The 20,702-nt window shown below is 35.1% G+C and overlaps 1 protein-coding gene across 1 annotated transcript in view; it reads left to right on the top strand.

Annotated features, from left to right (window-relative positions):
• Window positions 1-20,702, top strand: part of CACNA1D (calcium voltage-gated channel subunit alpha1 D) — a gene marked incomplete at its 3' end in the record, with an annotated part of 171,437 nt that overhangs the window by 60,311 nt on the left and 90,424 nt on the right. The window contains exons 4-7 of the mRNA XM_080350654.1: window positions 1,750-1,889; window positions 5,757-5,899; window positions 7,271-7,423; window positions 8,321-8,517. Coding sequence (XP_080206780.1) covers window positions 1,750-1,889; window positions 5,757-5,899; window positions 7,271-7,423; window positions 8,321-8,517 — 633 coding nt within the window. The remainder of the gene's footprint in view (window positions 1-1,749; window positions 1,890-5,756; window positions 5,900-7,270; window positions 7,424-8,320; window positions 8,518-20,702) is intronic.

Genomic DNA, 20,702 nt, shown 5'->3' on the forward strand with positions numbered 1-20,702 from the left:
ATTTATTCTGTGAGGCCACTAAACTCTTATTATACAGTAATTAAATGGTAAGTGGAAGGGATAATTTTGAAATAGATATTAGGAAAAAAATCTGGAGGAGTGAGGAGGAGGATGATGTCCATCAGTTTCACTGGCCTGGAACATCTCACACAAAGTATAATGCAGCTGAGGAGAAGCTGCCTTGGGTGAGACTCTCTGGTGTTTATGAGTGTGCTCAAAGCAGAGGAGAAAGGCAGGAGTGTGGGACTGAGCCGAGCAGGAGGTGAGATCCAGGAATCCTTGCGTTGCACTAGGAGAAAGCCTTACCTCTCACAGTGATCCCAAGGTGCCAGTTGCTGGAGATGAAGACCTGGAGAGGAGTATGTAGTTTATTGATAAGCTTCTACATTTATTAAGTTGCCAGTGTCAGATTTATAAATAGATATATTGCATCCTATACATAACCAATCCTAAATGGCATTTTCGTGGGGAAAAGATACCCAGCCTCCCAAATTAAAGCCATTGCACATGAGAATATAAAAGATCTTTGTTTAAATTGCAAATGGTCAAGGCTTGATTTTCATTTGGTTGTATGTGAAAGTGACAAGCTGTGTAACAAATAGCAAATACAGACTTTTATGTGTAATGTCTGTGCTGTACTTGAGTTACGATAGTAGAAGATTGTAATCCTCACTGAGCAGTTATAGTCCATGTAATTAACACTGTGTGAGATAAGTGAGCAACATCATGTGTTCCTGAACAAGTTTAAAAAAATGAATCATTCTCTTTGTGGTTTTTATTCTTGGTTCTAATATTTGCATGGTAACAGATAACAAAACAGTATTATATGAAGTGATGAAAGGGTGGTTTCTGAAGGTAAAAAGAACAAATGTGTTAATTGATCTGTTTTGATAGCAGTGACTTTTACAATTTATCCAGATTGAATATGCTATTGATATAGAAAGAAGCAACAAAAAATATATTGTTCAATTAGCTAGGAAAAGAGATTAGGTGTATAACTTTGTTTAAAATAAGAATTTTTGTAAAATGAGGAAACTTGATGTTGAAAAAAAGCATTGAGACACATCTGAAGTTGAAGTTTCAATGATATGAAGTGGTGAGATACTAACTTAAAATTTCTTCAAGCATATTAGGATGATTTAAAGAAATTCTGGTGATGTGGAAGGAAGAATAAGTCAATGTAAACTTCTATGTCAAGATGAAAAAGTTGCAGGATGCTGTAAAATTCAACGAAGACCCTCTTAAGTAGCTTATAACTTCCTGAATCTTAGTATGCTATAACACTGTCTCAAACTCTATTATCAGGTAGAACTCTGTGGGTACTAATTAAATAAAGGCTGATGTAATGAATAGTGAAAGTAAGGATACCAATGCATACTGTTTTAGGATATTTCCAGAGCCCTGTTCTACAGCATTTTCTGTTTTTTAATGAATGCAAAGAATGCTGTTGACCTGGATTGGACTATTTGCTTGGCAAAAGTACAGTATGCTTCCATGTGTGCAGAAACAGAGCCTTTTTCTCTTGCAGAATGTGAAAACAGGAAAATATAATGCAATTATGTAATTATAACCTTGTCAGTACAGCTGTCATTAAGTGCTTTGTGATTAAAACCTGTAAAATAAGCTGCCGTGAAGTATTGTGTTGCTTTAGTCCTGATCAATACAACTTACCCACTTTCTGCAAATTCTAACTAGTAAAAGAACTGTTAAATTATGTTGTCATTCATTGTATTTTTTTGTCTTTTACAGGAAAAAGTAGAATATGCCTTCCTGATAATTTTTACAGTTGAAACATTTTTGAAGATTATAGCATATGGATTATTATTACACCCCAATGCATATGTTAGAAATGGATGGAATTTATTGGATTTTGTAATAGTAGTAGTAGGGTAAGTAATTATCCTTCATTATACAAAGATTTAAAATCTTTATGGTGAGGTAGATATAGGTCTGTTTGGCTGTAACAGCCGACACTTGATTTCTGTTTCTTTAGAATAAAAGAATGAACTGGTATGAGTGAAAAATTCAAAACAAAGTCCTGAAAGTTTTCAACGCTATCTGTGGCTGCAGGCTGTGTTGCACAATCAGCTTTATAGCAAAAGTTCCCAGGGAATTTTGAGTTTTGCCAAAAATTTTCATTGGTCATTATCTTGCAGAATCTTTTCCATCTGATATTTTCAAAGGTGAATTCCTGATGTCTTTCATATGGTAAAGGTTGGTCTGTCTAGTTTCATACATTGTTACATCATTTATTCATTTATCCCTATACCGTGGTTATGGGGAGTTCATCTGTCCCACAGAAACCTCTGGGAGAGCCCACGTGTTTTGAAGTGGAGGAAAATGGTCAGGGGAGACAGCTCACTGAATGGTTCCTTGACCTTCCCCAAATCTGAGAAAAACTGAACACTTAAGTACTTTCCTTTGGGGTGCTGCACATCAGGCCTCAGGTCTACATAATTTTGACTTGCCTGGGGGAGAATGTGTGCTAAAAATGCCCTATTTATTGTTATTATTTTTTAACCCTGTGCACTTTGCTGTACCAGGATATCCCAGCGAGTTTGTTATGCTCCTCAGAGCAGCACTGCTTGGGTCTTATGCAGGTTCCAGAAGAGTGGGGAATGGAACATCTCACACTTACATTATGCACCTGGTTATGATAATTAATGCATCTTTTTTGTGTCAGCAACTTTGTGTCAGTGGAGTCATGTAGGAGTAGTTATGTTTATACAGTCCTGAAATTGCATTTGGCCTTTTGAAGGCAACCGTGAGGCTGATGTGGGTCCCGGTGAAAATTCCCTAAACATGGAGGAGATTGTATTGGGGGGAAAAAAAAAAGAAATTTCCAGTACTGTAAATTGTGTTTACTGAAAACATTTATTGATAATAGTACATGGAGAACATTATCCACATATAATTTAGTTGTGGTGCCTGCCTTGCAAAGAAGATCTTGGCACGCAGTCTGCAATTCCAGTATCGCTGTTAGGTTCAAGCTATATTGAGGGTTGCCTGTAATTGAAAAGGCCCAGAAATGGGAGCATGTGCTGCTCTTAACTCATGTCATTACATTCGGGGAAAAGAAAAAGATGCAAAGTAAAAGAATTTATAGTAAAGCATTATAAAATTTGGGCAAGTATTATGATATGAATACCCAATGTATAACTCTCTGATTCTGAGATTGTAATGTTACTGAGAAGGTTGTATTTGGGCCAGGTGCTTGGCATTCAGGCACTTTTGGTCCAGGGCTAAAATTTGTATATAAATAGATCCTTCATCAGGTCAGGTCATTCTCAACAGATTGGCCTCTGTGCCTGAAGGGGAAGCTTGATGGGCAGTTTTGGAGAATATCACACATAAGACCTCTATTCTCTTGCCAGGCAGTCACTTGAATAGACCTCTTCCCTCTTGTGAAGTGACCACGGAGTTACAGTAACCCTGGAGCAGTCTAATTAACATGACCTCTATCTTTGGCTGTGTCCTAAATACATGATAACTAAAAAATTTTCCATTAACTCATAAAGCACTCATTTTTGGAGCCTAAACCTAGTTAGGTCAGATGCTCACACTGAAGCCAAGGAAAAATACAAAGAAAAAAAGACTATGTCTTATCAAATACCTAAAATATCAAACTAAGATTTAAGTCTTACTTCAAAACCAAAAGCTTTGGACTATAAATTATTGTGTAGGTTGTCATCGGTCTACCTGGAAGACAAAATGGACCTTTCATAACACATCAGGCACTGACAAAACTGCGAGCAATATTTTTGTTCTTTCAAGAACAATACAACCCACATAAGCAAGTAAAAAAGCATGAGTCCATTTACTTAATTAATACTTAAAAGCCCAGGGAAAATTGATTTTTGTATATAACCCAAGGTGGATATGGAATCACTTCTGGATCTGATTCTGTTTGACTGGTTTCATTGTGAAATTTCATTAGATATTTTAATAGCTTTGAAAGAGCTGCCGTGATGCCCTGTATTCAATCTATTAGATGGAATTTGGTTCATGTGCTTTCTCAGCAGAAACTGTAGCAGTCCAAATGCATAAATCTTAGTTGTACCAAAAGAAATTTCTGTTAGCAAAAGGGAAGCATGTATAGAGACATTCTTCCACAACATCAAATTTGGCATTTAAACTTCGATAAACTCTACAGGAAAATAAATGTCAATTTTCAAAGTAATAAAGGAGATCAATGGCTTTATACCTTAATGGCTTTATAGGATAGACATAAAATGACAGAGCTGTGGACAGAGCTGTGGAAGTGAGTTTTTCTCCTGTCTTTATCACTTCTCTCTGAAACCAGTCAGACTATGAATTACGTTCAGAACAATCTAATACTTGTCTGCATGCTATGCTATGTAATTTCCATTGATTTCTATGAAAGAATATGGTCCTGGTAGAAAAAGCTTTCAGAACACTCTTCTGTGCCTGTAGCCCTTTAATTTGCTGAATGATGTATGGACTGACAGGCTGAAAACAGATTCTCTTAATTTGGGACTTGATTCAGAAGTCTGTTTAATCATGTCTGCCTTTACAGCATGAATAATCACTCTGAAATCATTGAGATGGCTCATTTTCTTAGAATTATGCTTCTATTAAATTACAGGGCTGAATCAGGGCCTAAAATATTAAATGTAGCAGTATGTGGGTTGCCGGCATTCATTCTAAGACCTGTGGTCTTCATGGCTGGGTTTCACTCTGGAGGGAAATGAAGCAGAAAAGATACGGGTATTGACTGATACAGGTCAGTCACTTACTGGGGGAAGAGAGTGTCTTCAATATTCTACTTTGGACAACCTATTAAAATTTATGTGATTTCCAGCAACAATCCAGCACGACAGAGTTGTGAACTAAAGTTGTGAAAACATTTCTTGACAAAACCAAAAACCAGCACGTTTCAGGAGTCCTTTAAAAGTGTGATGCATTTTTCAGGACTACAAAGCTCTGTTGACTTGATAATCCTCTCAGGTGAAGTTCACTTTTGCAAGACTAGACTACAGACTCTGCACAAAGGATAATATGGTGTGCATCATTTAGCCACAGTCTAGAAATGGTGCATCTGAAATGCAGGTCCAAACAATCTACTATTACTTTGCACTTCAACCGCTTTGCTTTGAATTGCTGCTAGAAGTTGGACAGAAAAATATAACTCTTGTCTTCCAAACTGTTCTAATGAATGACTAGCTCATTTCTGCAGTGAAGAAATACAATATAATAAATTAGTCATCTGGGGATATTTTTACCCTCAAAGTTATTACGTGTAAGAAACAAATTTTTGGTGTTATTAAATGTTGGACTCTATTTTTAATATATTCTGTTTTTACTGACTATATTTAGAATGGACTTCAAGTGACTGCAGCATCACTTGAAGTTCATGTATTCCACCAAAATTAAAACAGATGGTTTCTAGTGATTATCTGTTTCATGTACTAAAGAGACGACTAATTCTCCGAAACTTAGAGCTAAAATGTTTGAACAAAAAAGTGGCAAAGTAGCTACATTTATTTAAAAATAGCAGGTCGTGTATACAAGCAGAATGCTAATTTATTAGATACTCTGTGATCATCGCTCTCTGCAGGGATTAGAAACTCTTGCACTTCACAACTCTGCCTGTCATGATTTAATGTGTGAATATACCTCTCATTTTGACAGCTGAACAGCTTTTCAGAATTGTCTGCAGTTCAAGTAATTTCCTACTACCTTTGATTGCATAGTAAATGGATGGTGATAACCTTATTCTTCTTATTATTTTCTAGATTATTTAGTGTAATATTGGAACAATTAACCAAAGAAACAGAAGGTGGCAGCCACTCAGGAGGCAAACCTGGTGGCTTTGATGTCAAAGCCCTAAGAGCCTTTCGTGTATTGCGACCTCTCCGGCTTGTATCAGGAGTGCCCAGTAAGCTCTTTTCTGTTTAATTTCACTGGAATTAATATAACTGATCTGATTATTTAACTTTCTTTTTCCAGACACTAACAGAAATGAGATAATATGAAGTTGATTTTTTTGTTATCTGGTTATGTATATAAAGTGAATTTCAAGATGAATGATACCCTATTTCAAGTTGAACAAAGGATTGTGAATTCATTCAGTGTATGATCTTCTTACACAGTTCAATAAGCAGATAGGGGAATACTCTTCCTTTTAAGAAGTTTTATATAAAAGTAAAATACATGTTAAAATGCAAATACACCAGAAAATAAAATTCAGGTGTGGTTGGTTTATTTTTGTTGTTTTTTTTAAAAAAATTATTTTACTCCAAATCCCTGTAGATCTGAAAGTGTAGGTGGTCCTAAAATAGTTTCTATGTTGGTAAGTGTATGCCAAAGCACATTACACATTTCATATTTCCTGCCCCCTCCGGTGCACATGAATGCCTTCTGTTTATCTCAGTAGAGCTAACAGATAAATTAGGAAACTTTAAAAGTAAAACAATATTATTTATAGAAAGCAATTGAATTTTCTGATAATCTTTCCTATTCTCTTTTAATACATTATTAATTACTGAAGCTATTTGGGCTGAATAAGGGATTCATGGTTTGCAATTCAGGTCTTTCCAAGACATTCTAAAGAATCCTAATGCTATGTTTATTATTATATTGTAGTCTGTTACATGGAAATGATCATGATTGTATATATTTAGCAAAAGAACTTCAGTGAAGAAAGAAGCAGTCTTACGAAATGTCAGAAAAGAAGTCTATTAAAGTAAATGTGGCAGCTTCATTAGTTCGGTATTTACTAGTTTCAGTAAGGCCAAAATTTGGCTAAATATTTAATTGAGGAGAAAAGAAAAATGAAGTAATTCTGAAAGTGATGAAAAAGTTCGTTCGTACTCCAAATGTATTTTCACAGGTGGCTGTTTATTTCTCCAGACCAAAAATACAGTTCTGCAGTTGGCTGAGTGTACATTTTCTCAGGACTTGCCAGAGAGTTGTGACTGTAGCATGGAGTTTTTTAAAGGTCATATAAAGTAACCTACAACCACACACTGATTACATGTCCTTTCTTTCTAAAAACCCATAAATTCTTCTGACACATTTCAAACATCGACTTCTGTGACGTAACATTTATTAACAGAGGAAAAATTAGACTTTGACACAAAGTTTCAGATTCTTATGACATATTTTATGTTACAGGAATTTTTTTTTTAGACTGATTCGTTCTGCATGGCTGTATCATTAATTTCTAATAATGTGTAATTATAGAAAATTTGGTAAGGCAAGACATAGGAGTCTGGTTCATATTTTGTATTATCTTTTTCTCTTTTAGGTTTACAAGTTGTCCTGAACTCCATTATAAAAGCCATGGTCCCCCTCCTCCATATTGCCCTTTTGGTATTGTTTGTAATCATAATCTATGCTATTATAGGATTGGAACTTTTTATTGGAAAAATGCACAAATCTTGCTTTCTTATTGATTCAGGTAAGTCATGAAAATTGACTAAAATAAGGGACTAATTCTGTTTTCTTTTAAGTCTGTGGGATTTCAGTTTGAAATAGAACAGGAGCCAAGCACTAAAACTGTTGTAACCCTGTTTTCCTTTGTGGTTCATAATTGTAGGAAGAGTGCATTAAACTTAGAAAACAACAAAGCAAACTAGTTTGAGACTAGAACATGCTCTGAATAAGTTTTCATTTCTGAAATGTGTAACTGAGATGTCAGTAGTGAAAACAGTTTTTTCTCATCTCTGCTTACTGAAGAGCCAGCTAGTCCTGTTTCAGGGAAGAGTTCACAATCTGGCAGGGTCTCTCCTTCAAGATTGCAGCAGCGTGGTAAGAAGTGAAATGCTCAAATGAGTAATGAAAGAAAACAGTGTTCCTCTGTCCAAGTGAAATGATGAAATGAAAGTGTTTGTTTTGAGAGTTTTGATGGAATGAAACATCATGAAGTAAGTATGTGATGGCTAATGGGACATTTCTGTCAGCTAGGTAATTAAGTGGGCTATATGTAGGAACTAGTCCAGACCTGTTTCCTTGGTCATCTCTATGGTAGTATGAAGTAAACGGAAATGAAGGAATGGCAATGAAGAGAAAAAAAAATAACATGAGGAGATTCTAAAAGTATATGTTGTATTGTCACGTGCTTCTTTCCACTGCTTAAATACTTGAGCTCTTTTCTACATTCAGCTTTGTTTAGACTATTTTAAGGCTGTAAGCCCGGATGTGAGAGACAGTTAGAGCAACCCTCATGGGTTGCCTTTCTTGGCATTTCTCAGGTTGATTTCTGGATTTACCTTCCAACAGAGTCGATATTTATTCATGCAAAGAGTTAACTCACAAAAATTTGAGGAAGTTCTGATTTTTTGGGGTTTATTTTCAGATATACTAGTTGAAGAAGATCCAGCACCTTGTGCATTCTCAGGGAATGGACGTCAGTGTGTCATGAACGGCACGGAATGTAAGGGCGGATGGGTTGGACCAAATGGAGGCATAACCAACTTTGATAATTTTGCATTTGCGATGTTGACTGTGTTCCAGTGTATAACCATGGAAGGATGGACTGATGTGTTATATTGGGTAAGTTAACAAGTCACTGAGCTTTGTTTACTTTTAAACTAGCTTCAATGTTCAAATGTGGAATAAGCTGTGTTTTACAATACTGTCAGCAGGAAATCATGGTGAGTTTTGCAGGAGATGAGCTCAGCTGCGTACTTTTTTCCAGTCACAGCATCTTACTGGACTCCTCAGGCTAAAAAGACATTCTAGAAACAAGTTTATTCATTGCTTATTTGAGTGAGGTTTTTTGCCTATTCCATTTGGATAAATGTAATATTACATTTATGTCCTTTGGACTAGCATTTTTTCATGCAAGCCTACAGTTTTTAAGTATGCGTTTTCTGATTAAGCTTAAAAGTTCTCTTTTTGCAGTATTTCTGCAAAATATTTCACAATATTAACGTAAATTAGAAAAAGCAAGCTCTCAACTGTCATTGCTTGCCATGAGGACTGCAAACGATTTGTTAACAGTTCAGAAAGAACAAATCACAAGAGCGGTGAGCCTGAGATTGTCTCCATAGAAGCAGCAGAAGGTATTCAGAAGCCTGTGTAAGTCCCCACCTTTAAACACTACTCTAGTGTCAGATATGGAACCTCCACAATCTTACAACATAGACAGAGAGCTGGATGCACACTGGGCAACTGAATTCAGTACTGATTTTACAAATGAGAAAGGAGGAAAAACAACACACAGATTTTTTTTTTTTTTTTTTTTTAAATAAATAGGATCACCTGAATATACAGGTAGACACTTCTCTGCCTAACCCCATTCCAGTTTAAGGACATCGTTCTTTGGTGAATCTTTAGGCACCCAAATATCTGATGCAAGTAATTTGTACAAGGTCATTCAAGAATTCTTTGACAGAATCCACCTAACAGGTGCTGAAAATCAATGAGAATATTCTGTACCACTTGGTACTCAGCAGTAAGTCTTTGCAGCAGTTAGGACCTTATAACAAATATAATTGTAACAGTTCAAATATTGCAAAATATTTATAAAGAAGAAAACTGATTGCTAGTAAGGATGATTATTAGCAAGCTGTTAAAAATAGGTATTTTACTGGAACTGTACTCCAAGTTATGTTGCTCACAGGAGGTCACATTTTGAATTTCTTTAAGGTAGTATGGCCAAGTTGTGGAGTATTGTATGCAATTCAGGATGCAGTATCACCCAGTGAATGAACAGTTAATTTTATGTAGTCATTTGTTGCAAATCAAGATGAAATATACTGTTGCTAGAAAATGTAACACCAGATAAAATTTATGATACTAGATTATGGACATGTTTTTAATACTTATAATGTCACTGTTAAAGATAATTAAGATGGTAAACTGGCATTCTTTTAGGATTGAAAGATGAAAAAAAGGGGCAACATATGAGTCTCTGTTTCTAGTGTCTGTTAGCAGAAACAAAATTGACTATAACCACACAAGCCTTTGATACTAAAGAGTCTAACAATAATGCATAGCTACATACAGGCTAATGTACCGTTTCTCATAGTGTAGGTTTATCTACTCTCTTTGGGTTTTGCTCTCCAACTCTTCCTAATTTTCTCAGGGACTGTGCAAATGTAGAATTAGTATGTGCTTTGTATTTGTGTTCACGATGGTGACAGTTATTTTTATCCCTCCCAAAATAAAAGGGAAACTTTGCAATGATTCTCTAGAAAAAAATACACACTTTCAAGAGAAAAGTATGCCCACATTTCAGTACCTGATAATTCCTCTGACTGTCACCAACTTTTTAAAAGAAAATGAATGTAAAAACTTTGGGAGTTACTGTGTTTAGAATATAATTGTTAAAAAAGATGTAGAAACACTTTTAGTTGAGTAATTCAGATTAAACATTTTTTCCCCTAAGAATTAAAGAGCTAAATGATCTGATGCATCTTGAGAAATCTTTGTGAATGAAACATGTAATACATCCTATCTAGTGAGCTGTCAAAATAGGTTGCTTAATATTGTAATGATCAGACAATTTCCAAATGCAAGGCTTGAGAAAATTAAAAATGCAAAACTGGACACGAGTTATTTCTCTATAATGAGTTCCTGATGTAGAAGATATTTTCAGGTACACAGATGTCAGCTTTCATTTTATTACAAATGATACTGAGATTATTAGGCAGAGAAGCAAATATTTATTGGCCTAGTGAAATATAATCAAAGTCAGATATTCAAGTGACTTTGGAATCTGTCTTAACTGACATTTCTATAATTAAATTACACATCTGGATTATTTTTATCTGTAGACCAACAAATTGCCCATTGTCAAGCCGAATTTACTTGCTGGAGTACAAGAGAAATTACAATTTATATGTTTTAATTTTACCCCTGGATTAACCTGAGCTATATTTGCTAGTTAAAAATTGTAAAATATTTTAATTGATTGTAAAAAAGATTAGAGATATACCAGATAGTAATAAAAATGTCCAAAGAATCTAAGAAAACCCTTTTAGCTAGAGAAGCATGGATTTTGTGTGATGCTTTTTGCTTGGAAATTTGTTGACTGAACAGGTTTTATACAAACATAAGCACATGAAAATGAACTCAAAAATATTAGAAACTGCAGAAAATTCTGATTTCCATTTGGTCACTGTATGAACAGTAAAATGAGCTATGTAGGCTTAACTTGATAGCAGGTGTAATCAGAGTGGGTGAAATACATGCAATGTCTTGCATCATGTTATGTGGCATTTTGTTAGCAAGAATGACAGCTGAAAATGACAGCTTAAAATAACACTCACTAGCACAGCTTGTTATCACCTGGTTAACGACAGTAAACTCAGCTTAGAAATCCTCAAAGCATCAATAATGATTTTTCTCTTTTGCATATGTGTAATAGATTGAGGGCTTGACCCTGCTGCCACCAGGCACCCTTCAGATACTGGTGACTAACCTGGGCATCCTGCTGCTCGCCACTTTGCACCTGATTCCCACATATCCCATTATTTTTAGTGTGTCTTCATCTGTCTACTTGGTCTCTCCAAGCTCTGTGAAGCTCACTGGATAGCATGTATTACATGTTTCATCCACAAAAACTGTGACTCCTTGCTGCTAGACTTCACTATGGAGGATAAGGGGCAGTGTCCTCGTTTTCACCACCCAATGCAGCATTTGTATTCCCAACCTGTATAATGTTTGTGGCTGCACATCTGTATATCTTCTCTGTTTATATCAGGACTGTGTTTATGCCCAGTCACAGCCTTAGCTGAAGGCTTATGCTTGTTAGTTTTGGATCCCAGTACAGTCCTTGTTACTGGCAAAGTGGCAGCTTGTGTGTCCAAGTTTTTAATGCTCTGGCTCACATTGTAAAGCTGAAAGCATAGTATTCTTGCCTCATTTTCAATTTATGCTAACAAGCACTCAAGAATTACAAATTCTGCATTTGCATATCTGGCTCTATATTTTTTCCATGGTTTTCAGACATCTAGATTTATAGTCTATTAATGGCAAATATGTATTTTGTCAATTGCTTTTTGTTTTCAGCTGTTTCACTTGATACATAAGAACACACATAATGAGCAGTGGTATTTGCCCATAAGCCTCCCAATTTTTTCCCGTGAGTACCAAAGTTATCACATTTAGTTCTTGTTTTCACCATAGTAAACTCAGCTTGAGTTACCACACTTAAATAATCTACACTGATGCTACTGTAGCTTGAATGAGAGATGGGCAGGTCCTCTGTGAAACAAACTATGTGTTGGGTTGCTAGCACAGCTGACTCAATAATGGAACAACTATATTAGTGGCTACTGAATTTTACCAAGTCAGTTTTATGCACATACATTGCATTACTAGCTGAAATACTAACAGTTTCTCAGTTCCTTGACACCTGGCTAGCACTATCCAAATTGATTTCAGATTGATTTCAGATTGATCTGGAGATTTCTGAGACTGAAGCACTCAAGCTGAAACTGCTGAGTAAAGGTACATTGATGTCTCACGTGGTTTTGCCTATTAAAACACCTACTGATATGTTAACAAGATAGTGTCTCAGAGATTCAAGTTTAAAAACCACATTTAATTATTTGAAATGTCTAAGCAATCTAAAAGATATCTGCAACTTGCATAAGGCTTAAGGAAAGGGTTATCAACTTTTTTTTAATATACCCTTTACTAATATGTCAACTGCTTAAAACTGTGTCTTTACTACTGTTTGATAGTAACATATGTTGTCATCTAAGAAATACTTAAGTAATAATTCCTCTGCTTTTATAACACAAATTACGCACTTAGAAATCTGTTTCTTGCTTTAGAAATAAGCCTTTATATGTCCTAATACACTCCTTGAAGCATCTTAGAACATTTGAAGAAAATAAATCATTTCTGTAACACAGTCTGCTTAGGCTGCATTGCACTTTTGCAGATGTTTAGTGTGGAGGTATCTACACAGCCATTGCATTAATGTTACTGGAAGTAACATATTAAGATATAAAAAAACTGTATCAATATTTCTTTAAATATATGTTTTTATATATATATATTTAAGTAGATAGCATTTCTTTAAATATATTCCCATAACCAAGTACAAGAGCTGTGGCTTTGTTGCTAGCTTTCCAGTGACTTTCTTTATTGTGCATAAACTAAAAGGTAGAAAATGACTAGACGATTGTTTTCTAACTGGATGAGAATTTGAAAAAATATAACTTAAAAATATAAAATAAAATAATTACAATAATAAATCAAAGCAATCCGTTAATTTTTCAGAATGTCAGTCAGATGATCAGGAACTCAGACAATCTTCTAATCACTTTTTAGAATGCTCTCAGTTCAAGAATCTTAAAGGACAGTCTCCTCGGAACTATTATAAGGGCATATAATGTACTTGAAACCAATTGATGTGCAGCCAAAGATTTTTCCTAACACAAGCAAATATTTTGCAAATATATCTCACAAGAAAACCCCTTGGCTCAGGCACAAAATATATTATTAGTCCATAAACAAAAAGTTGCAGAATATGTTTGAAGTATTATCAAAACTCTCATCAGAGTGCTGAGCAGGAATCTCTAAAAAAACACCTTTCAAAAAATGTGACCAACAATAAACTGGGCAATAATACTCTAGAACTTTGAACTGAATGATTTAATAAACTAATGAGTAACAATTTGGGTGATTTAAGTCATATTAGTCTCACTACAGCTGCAGCAATGGAAGACATGTTATTGCATCCAGACATTATGTATCAGCTATTAATTTCAGCTTACGTTCTGTCAAGCATTCTTTGACTTCTCTCAGCCTTTTTCTCTTTGTAAATAAGTTGCGAGTATTCAGAAATGTTAAAAATTGTGATGAAATATTCTAGAAAAATCTTAGAAAATATTGATTTCTGCTTTTGTCTGTTCTCTACTAAGGACGGCTTAATGCTGTTCTCTTAATATCACTCAACACCACTCACAGGTCATCTAAGGGAGACTCTTCGGTGAAACAAGGCAGCTCATCCCCAAAGGCACTGATGTGCTGGATGCACAGTGCTCCCAGCCTTTGACTGCATAGCCAGAAATTTAACACATGATGTCCAGCTGGAGAAAGAGTGATAGAAATTTTGGAAGGCAGTATTAACATACTGCATAAACCACACTTAAGAGCTAAGGATTGCAGGCAGGATTTTTTTCAATTTGCGTGTTAATTACTTGAATCCAATTTAATGCTAAAATCTAGCTTAACCTCCCCACCTTTTAGGTAATTATTTGGATTAATTGCTTTATGTTCTCCAGACATAAAAAGCTTTGAATCAACCAATTTTAGACTGCAAAGAGAAAAGACTTAAATTGACAATAAGTTAGAAACCTCAGAAAGAGAGAGTTGAGATTCAGACATACAAACAGAGCAACCAAGCCAAGGAATAGATATACTAAAAGTGTGAATTAGCATTGAAAGTGATGATAATATAATTTTTTTTCAAATGAGCATCTTAACACAAATCCCCTACCTGAGGGAGATTTTAAAATACCTCACAGGGAAATATCTTTCCCATGAAGTGAAATTGATTTATTTTGACAAGGTATCTAATATCTTAGTCTTAGCTGTCTGCTGACCTGTGCTGCAGTCAAAGCATGGAACTAATTTCTTGTCATAGATCACTGCAAATGCTCAAAAGAACATACTATTTCTCCCCATAAAGTTTAAATAAAATGGATAGAAACTGGATTAGAAGTAAGCTAGACTTTAAGTAGTGCTAAGAATTCCACTAGTTGAATAACTAGGTTTTTTTTTTTCCAAAAATCTTTGCCAGAAGAAGCAAATGATCCTTTTAAAACTGTCCTGGTTCCCAGACTGTCCAAGGATAACAGTTTAGTAGATACATTCAGATCTACCCTGAGTATTTGGGTTTTGTTCATTGTTCCTACATAAACTAAAGTAACAATTTTATGTCTTCAATTTGAATAGTAAATGCTATTGTGCTTGCATTTTTTTAATCCAGCATATGGGATATATTAAATACCTCTAATTATTATATCATGTATGGTACATATATTGGTGGCATAGCAGATGTGAAAAGACAAAAGGTGTTTAGTACATATCACCAAAGTGGATACTATTACTCTGTTCATTTTAATACATTGTAGCCAAATATTTAAAAATAAACACACTGCTTATCACATTAGTTAATCCATTTCAGCATGTTTTTGGGCCCATAGATTTAACAAACCAGATCACTACATAGGTTTTATAAATTTCTTATGCGAAATTAGTTTGGGCAATATAGATAAATAGGTGGAAGCACTAGCAAATTGTTAATCCTAAATTAACATGCTGGAACCAATTGAAGGAATCAAACATATCCATTTTGTTATACCTGGAATATAGATTTTGTTAAACCTGGTCGAGTCCTCCCACAATCCAATAGAAAACTTTTCCTGGGTTACTGTTTTGTAGGGGCAGTACTCTTTGGTTTGCTATGGTAATGTCCATCTGCTCTTCAGATTTGACCTGGGATAGCTACTTGAAAAAGAGAAAATAATTTCTTAGCAGTCACGTTTGACATCTGGACTTCCCCTGGAACAATAGTTTGTTTCTCACCCCCAGTTAAAGACAGTAAGCTGATTAATGAAATACCACCAATGGTAATTGGCTAAAATAGCGTTAGATGCAAAATAAAGTATCTGAACGAAAAAGAAAAAGATGGCCTGTGTCTAAACTTATTTCTAGTCAATATCAGAAAAAAAAATCAGCTTTGAAAGCAAAAATGGTTTATGTGAGTACCTAATTTATCTACTTCATTAGCTAACAATGGATTAAAATTACAGAAAATAGAAATCAAAGTTTATTCAGATAGATCAAAGCAAAATGGAAGCAGTGTCTGTCTTGCAAGTTGAGGTTTAACTGGAGAGAGGGTCACTTAGATGTGTCCTATATGTGACTTTATAGCACAGTTTACATACAGAAAACGGGGCCGTATTTAGAGATGATTGAGTAATTATGAGGCTCTATAGGTATTGTAACAATTTTTCACTTCTCCAAGGGATGCATTTCTCTTTAGTCCTACCTTAATGGCTGAGCCAAGGAATTCTGATTTTTCAAATGATTGTTGAGCTGAAATACTTAACAAAGCAGTTGGTCTCTGAATTCATGTCTCACCAGTGTGTCCCACGGCTCATTTCTGTGTCGGCAGTACAACGAAGTTGAGTGTGACCAGTCAGGAGAATGTCAGGGAAATCTGTGCTTTAACTCCAGAACCCAGATAAGATTGAATACAAAATTACATGCTTTTATAAGCCAGCCTGGAGGCTGCCATGCTTCAAGCACAGCCTATTTTAAGTCAGCTTTAAGTTAACTCCAGTTCAGCCAAGAATATCCCAGGACACAACCTTTGAAGCTAGAAGGCTTTGAAAAGCTGTCTAGTGTGCTCTAAAATGAGTAGAATAAATAGCCCATGATTTCAGGTTTTGGGAACCTGCATTGTGTGCTTTGAAGAACGCAGGATTAGTCCCATTTCAGAAGCAACTGATTTCTGAAGGATTTTTACAGCTGTCAAGTGACTAAATTTGTCAGTCTTAATATTTTTTAAGATGATTAGGTAGACTATGGGTAACAATAAATAAAGCCACCCGTTATGTGTATATTGGAACATTATAAAAAGAGGAAAGTAGAAACTAAGTGGAAACTAACCTGAGGAAACTGAGAAACTTAGAAATTAAACAAGTTTGAAACATTGTGGAAAATAATTCAAAATAAGCTCATGCATTAGTCCTTTACATCTGTAATACTACAAATGCAGAATTATAGGTATTACTGCATTGCTTTATCATTATCCCCAGTTAGGGCTTAGATTAGTTGATACATATAAAGACCTTGCAACAATTTTCAGTAAAACAGTACCTGGTGTACAGAAAAGTAAGACCTTGATCCTCATACAATTGCATGTGGGGATTTTACTCACAATTACCACAGACAGGGATAAGTGAGACATTTTAATGATTTCTAATTAATGTTTTAGATTGGAGTGTGCCATCTGCTGCTCTGTGTTTGCTGTAAATTTGACTTTCTCTCTGTTTCACTTCAGAGTCTTGGTCTCAGATCATCTACACTGCATTCTAATGGTAGTTGACTCCAACTACAGCACAGCTAATAAGATATTATAATTCACTCCAAATGACAGATGAGGCAGTTTCAGACTACTAAGTTTGTCTTACCAGCTCAATATAATTCTTCAAGACTGCAGATATATCTATATATACTCACAAATAAATAATGAAAATGAATTATATTTTGTATCGAGTAACTTGTCTCCAGATCTGGTAGCATCAACAAATGGGTCCTGTTACAAGAACTTTTCAACTGTTAGTTACTGTGTCGCTCGTGAAAGGGATAGGAAGAGCTTCAGAGTTTGGTTTAAAATTATTTTCAAAGCTGTTTAAAGATACAAATCTAATTTAACATCTGTATGAAAGGACTGAAAATGCTGAAGTGTAGCCAAAAGTGGCATCTGTGGAGAAAAAGCATTTTTAAACACTTACCTGAGTAATACATGTCTACCATTACAATGAAACAGAACTGAATTATATGAAAAATGCTGTATCCTTCATATCATCCATCAGCTCATCTGTCTTCTGGTCAATGTGATGAACAAACTCATTAGAACTGAAATCCAGACAGTAAGACTAGATCTGGAAAAAAGGCACAAAGACAAGCAAGAAGGATGTTACTTGAGAGTGTCTTGGTGATAGGTGCAATGGGTGCTAAAAGCTGAATGGACTTAAAAAAAGATCGGACAAGTCCCTATGACACCTCCTTTGGTATAGGACCTCCCTGAGCCCCAGAGGGTGGCAGTCTTGCAGGACTTTTTTGCCGAGGATTGGAGATGTGAGATCTCCTACATTTCCTGGTGGTACTTCAGCATAATTCAAGGGCTTTTATTGTTTGTTTCTTAGTTACAACTTCCAATGCATCCGGAATTACTTTGTTTGTAACACCTTATTCTGCACTTTGGATTAGAAGTCAGCATTAATCCTTTCAACCAAAAATACCTTGTTTCTGAAGACAGAGATTTTCTTGTGCTCATATATTAACCAAGCTCTGCCTCTATTTTTAATCAGAAGGCAAATTGACTCCTTTAATCTTTCTGTAATTGAAAGTTATGGAAAATGCCACTTGACATGCATGAAACGAGGAGAAAAGTTTTCTGAAAGGAAAGGACTTTTTTGTACTTTCATCTCTGGTATTAATGCAATGAAAAAATATTACTTCATGAATAGAAATGACAATGCATTATTTGATTAGAGCTTATTTGTCTCTGGAATTAAATGGTAAACTTCTTTCGTAAATGCGGTTTAAGACTGTTCCTTTTAGTTATTCAGTCTTAGGTTAGTGCCAAGGTGTACTACTAGACTAAGGATTCCTGAGTTAGGAATGCTTTTGAATTAGTTCAGCATCTGCCCCAGTGAGAACATTTCTTCCTGTCCTGGTTAGCTGCAGTTTCCAATTTTTACATCATGGGACATTGGTTCCAGATAGATTAGCCTAAAACACTGGGCTTATAATCAAACCCCATAAATGAGAAGGCATTTACTATAAAATGAGTGAAGGAAATGCAGATCACAGGTGCCCATGCTTGTAGGGCCTCTATGACAGAGCATGGAAATTTCAGCTTTGCTCCTGGGTTTCGAAGTTAACAGAATGACTGGCTTCTTAAACACGTTTGTGAGAAAAAGAGTGTATCAAATTGGATTGCAATGATTTCCAGAGCTCTTTTTTTCTCAAAGAAAAATTGCAAATATTAATCTTTCAGGTTTTTCAAGATTTATAGCAGGAAAACATTTGCATCAATACCAGATTACTTTATGCCTTCATGTTCAACTCTGATGACTTGCAAACAACTGTGTATAGTTCAGTTGGATGCAAAATGCATTCTTATGTATTTGAAATTTAATTAAATGTTCGCTCTTATCAGCTATTGTTAGAAAAGCACTTAGCCTGTATAATATGATTCATTTCTATGCAGCAAACTCGCCTCTAAAGTAATAAAATAATCATGAATATGCATTTAAAATAATTCAGTAAAATTTGTTCCTGTATCTTAATGCCAGATGTCTACACTTGAAAGAAGATGCAAGGGGCAACATACACTGGCACAAAGCAGAAATTCAGTCTGGGCAACAGCATATTTTACTAACCGCCTGAACCTCTTAATTGTTAAGACTTTTCAAATGTAGGGTACTTGCTCTGAGAGAATGGGAATGGATGATAAAACCCAAACAAAACACAACTGATGTCCTTAGCATAGGCACCTGACATGCTAAGTATTGCACAGGAGACTAAGTGGGTCAGTATAACAGCAGCATTATGAAATACTTTATTTTTCCATATGAATATGCTGTTGCAGAATTGGACTATGGAAACTTCGGATCTTTAAAAATTAAAGGCAATGATCCCAGCCTTCCTGAAGGGCTACAGTCCTTCTCCATTTTAATTTCTCCAAAATATAGTTTTATTGAAATTAAAAGGAAAAAATCCAAATCAAATACATATTTTGCAGTGTTCTTTATTCTCCTGGCAAGCCTAAGTAATTGTAAGTTACTTGTCAGTACCTCAGTTTAATTACTAAGGCATTTTAAAAGGTGATATATAGATTATTTCAAAGCAAGTTTGTTTACTTCAGTAAAAAGTGACATTATTATAGATCATGACTGAGGAAAAGTTGCTATGGGCCTTAACCTGCAAAGACTTAATGCATGTGCTTTTATCTAACCATCCATAGGGCCACCTAGTAGAAACTGAGATTGTGACACATTTTTAAAAGATAGAGGAAAAAAATAAAATAAGAAGTACAGTTTGAAAAATGTTCGTTTCCATGTTTAATGTGTCTGTTCCAACAGAGATGTTAAGGACAGGAGTCAAACTTGACTATCAATAGAGCTCAAAGCCCAAACACAAATTCCAGGTAGAATGAATGCAAGAGCATTCGCAGAAGGAGGAAGGGGTTTCCCCAAAGATTGTTGTACAATACCATGCACAGTCTTGAATGCTCATGCAGTTTTTCTTGTCTGATGAATTTTCATGGCTAAAAAGCATCTTGAAAAGAATCGAATGCAAACTTGTCAGTGTAAGCAAAAAGCCAGAATAATTCCTCTCCCACAAGAGACATTTCTGAGAAGTTCCAAGTCAGAATTATTTTTGTAACTTACCAGAATGTCTTTTTGCACCTCTGTGAGACACACAAAAACAATTTCCCTGTGTTTTAAAATGTGTTATTCTGAATAGGCCTTTTTAGATTTCCATAGGTATCTTTCTTAAGTCCATCTTCTGATATTTGTAATGAGCTTGCTAAGAACAAACAGTGGAAAAGGTCTTTATAGAAAAGCTTGAGTGAGTCCAGAAAGGGCGTATTTAAAGTTCAGTTGGCTCAACCTTACTTAAAAAAAAAAAAAGTTACAACTTTTTAAACTTCATTTAAACTCGATCTTCATGTAACTTTTGTTCATAAATGTTTCTGGAATATTTCCCTGTTTCCACTATGTTTCTAAGATTTTATTTCCATTGTTTGTTTTCCTAGAATTGTGTTCATGTTTTACTCTAATTCATTCTCACTTTTTTCTTTATGATTTGATTTAAAATATCGGACTGCATCCAACTGTAGTATTTCAGGAAAAAGTATTTATTTTCCATGTTACAGCAAAAATAATATTGCTTATACTGTTGAGATACACATTACTGTTTCTTTTCTCAAAGGATCATTCATGTAGCTAGGATAGATATGCACTACAAAT

The sequence above is a fragment of the Nesoenas mayeri genome (assembly GCF_963082525.1).
Source record: "Nesoenas mayeri genome assembly, chromosome: 10".
In the NCBI taxonomy this organism is placed as follows: domain Eukaryota; kingdom Metazoa; phylum Chordata; class Aves; order Columbiformes; family Columbidae; genus Nesoenas; species Nesoenas mayeri.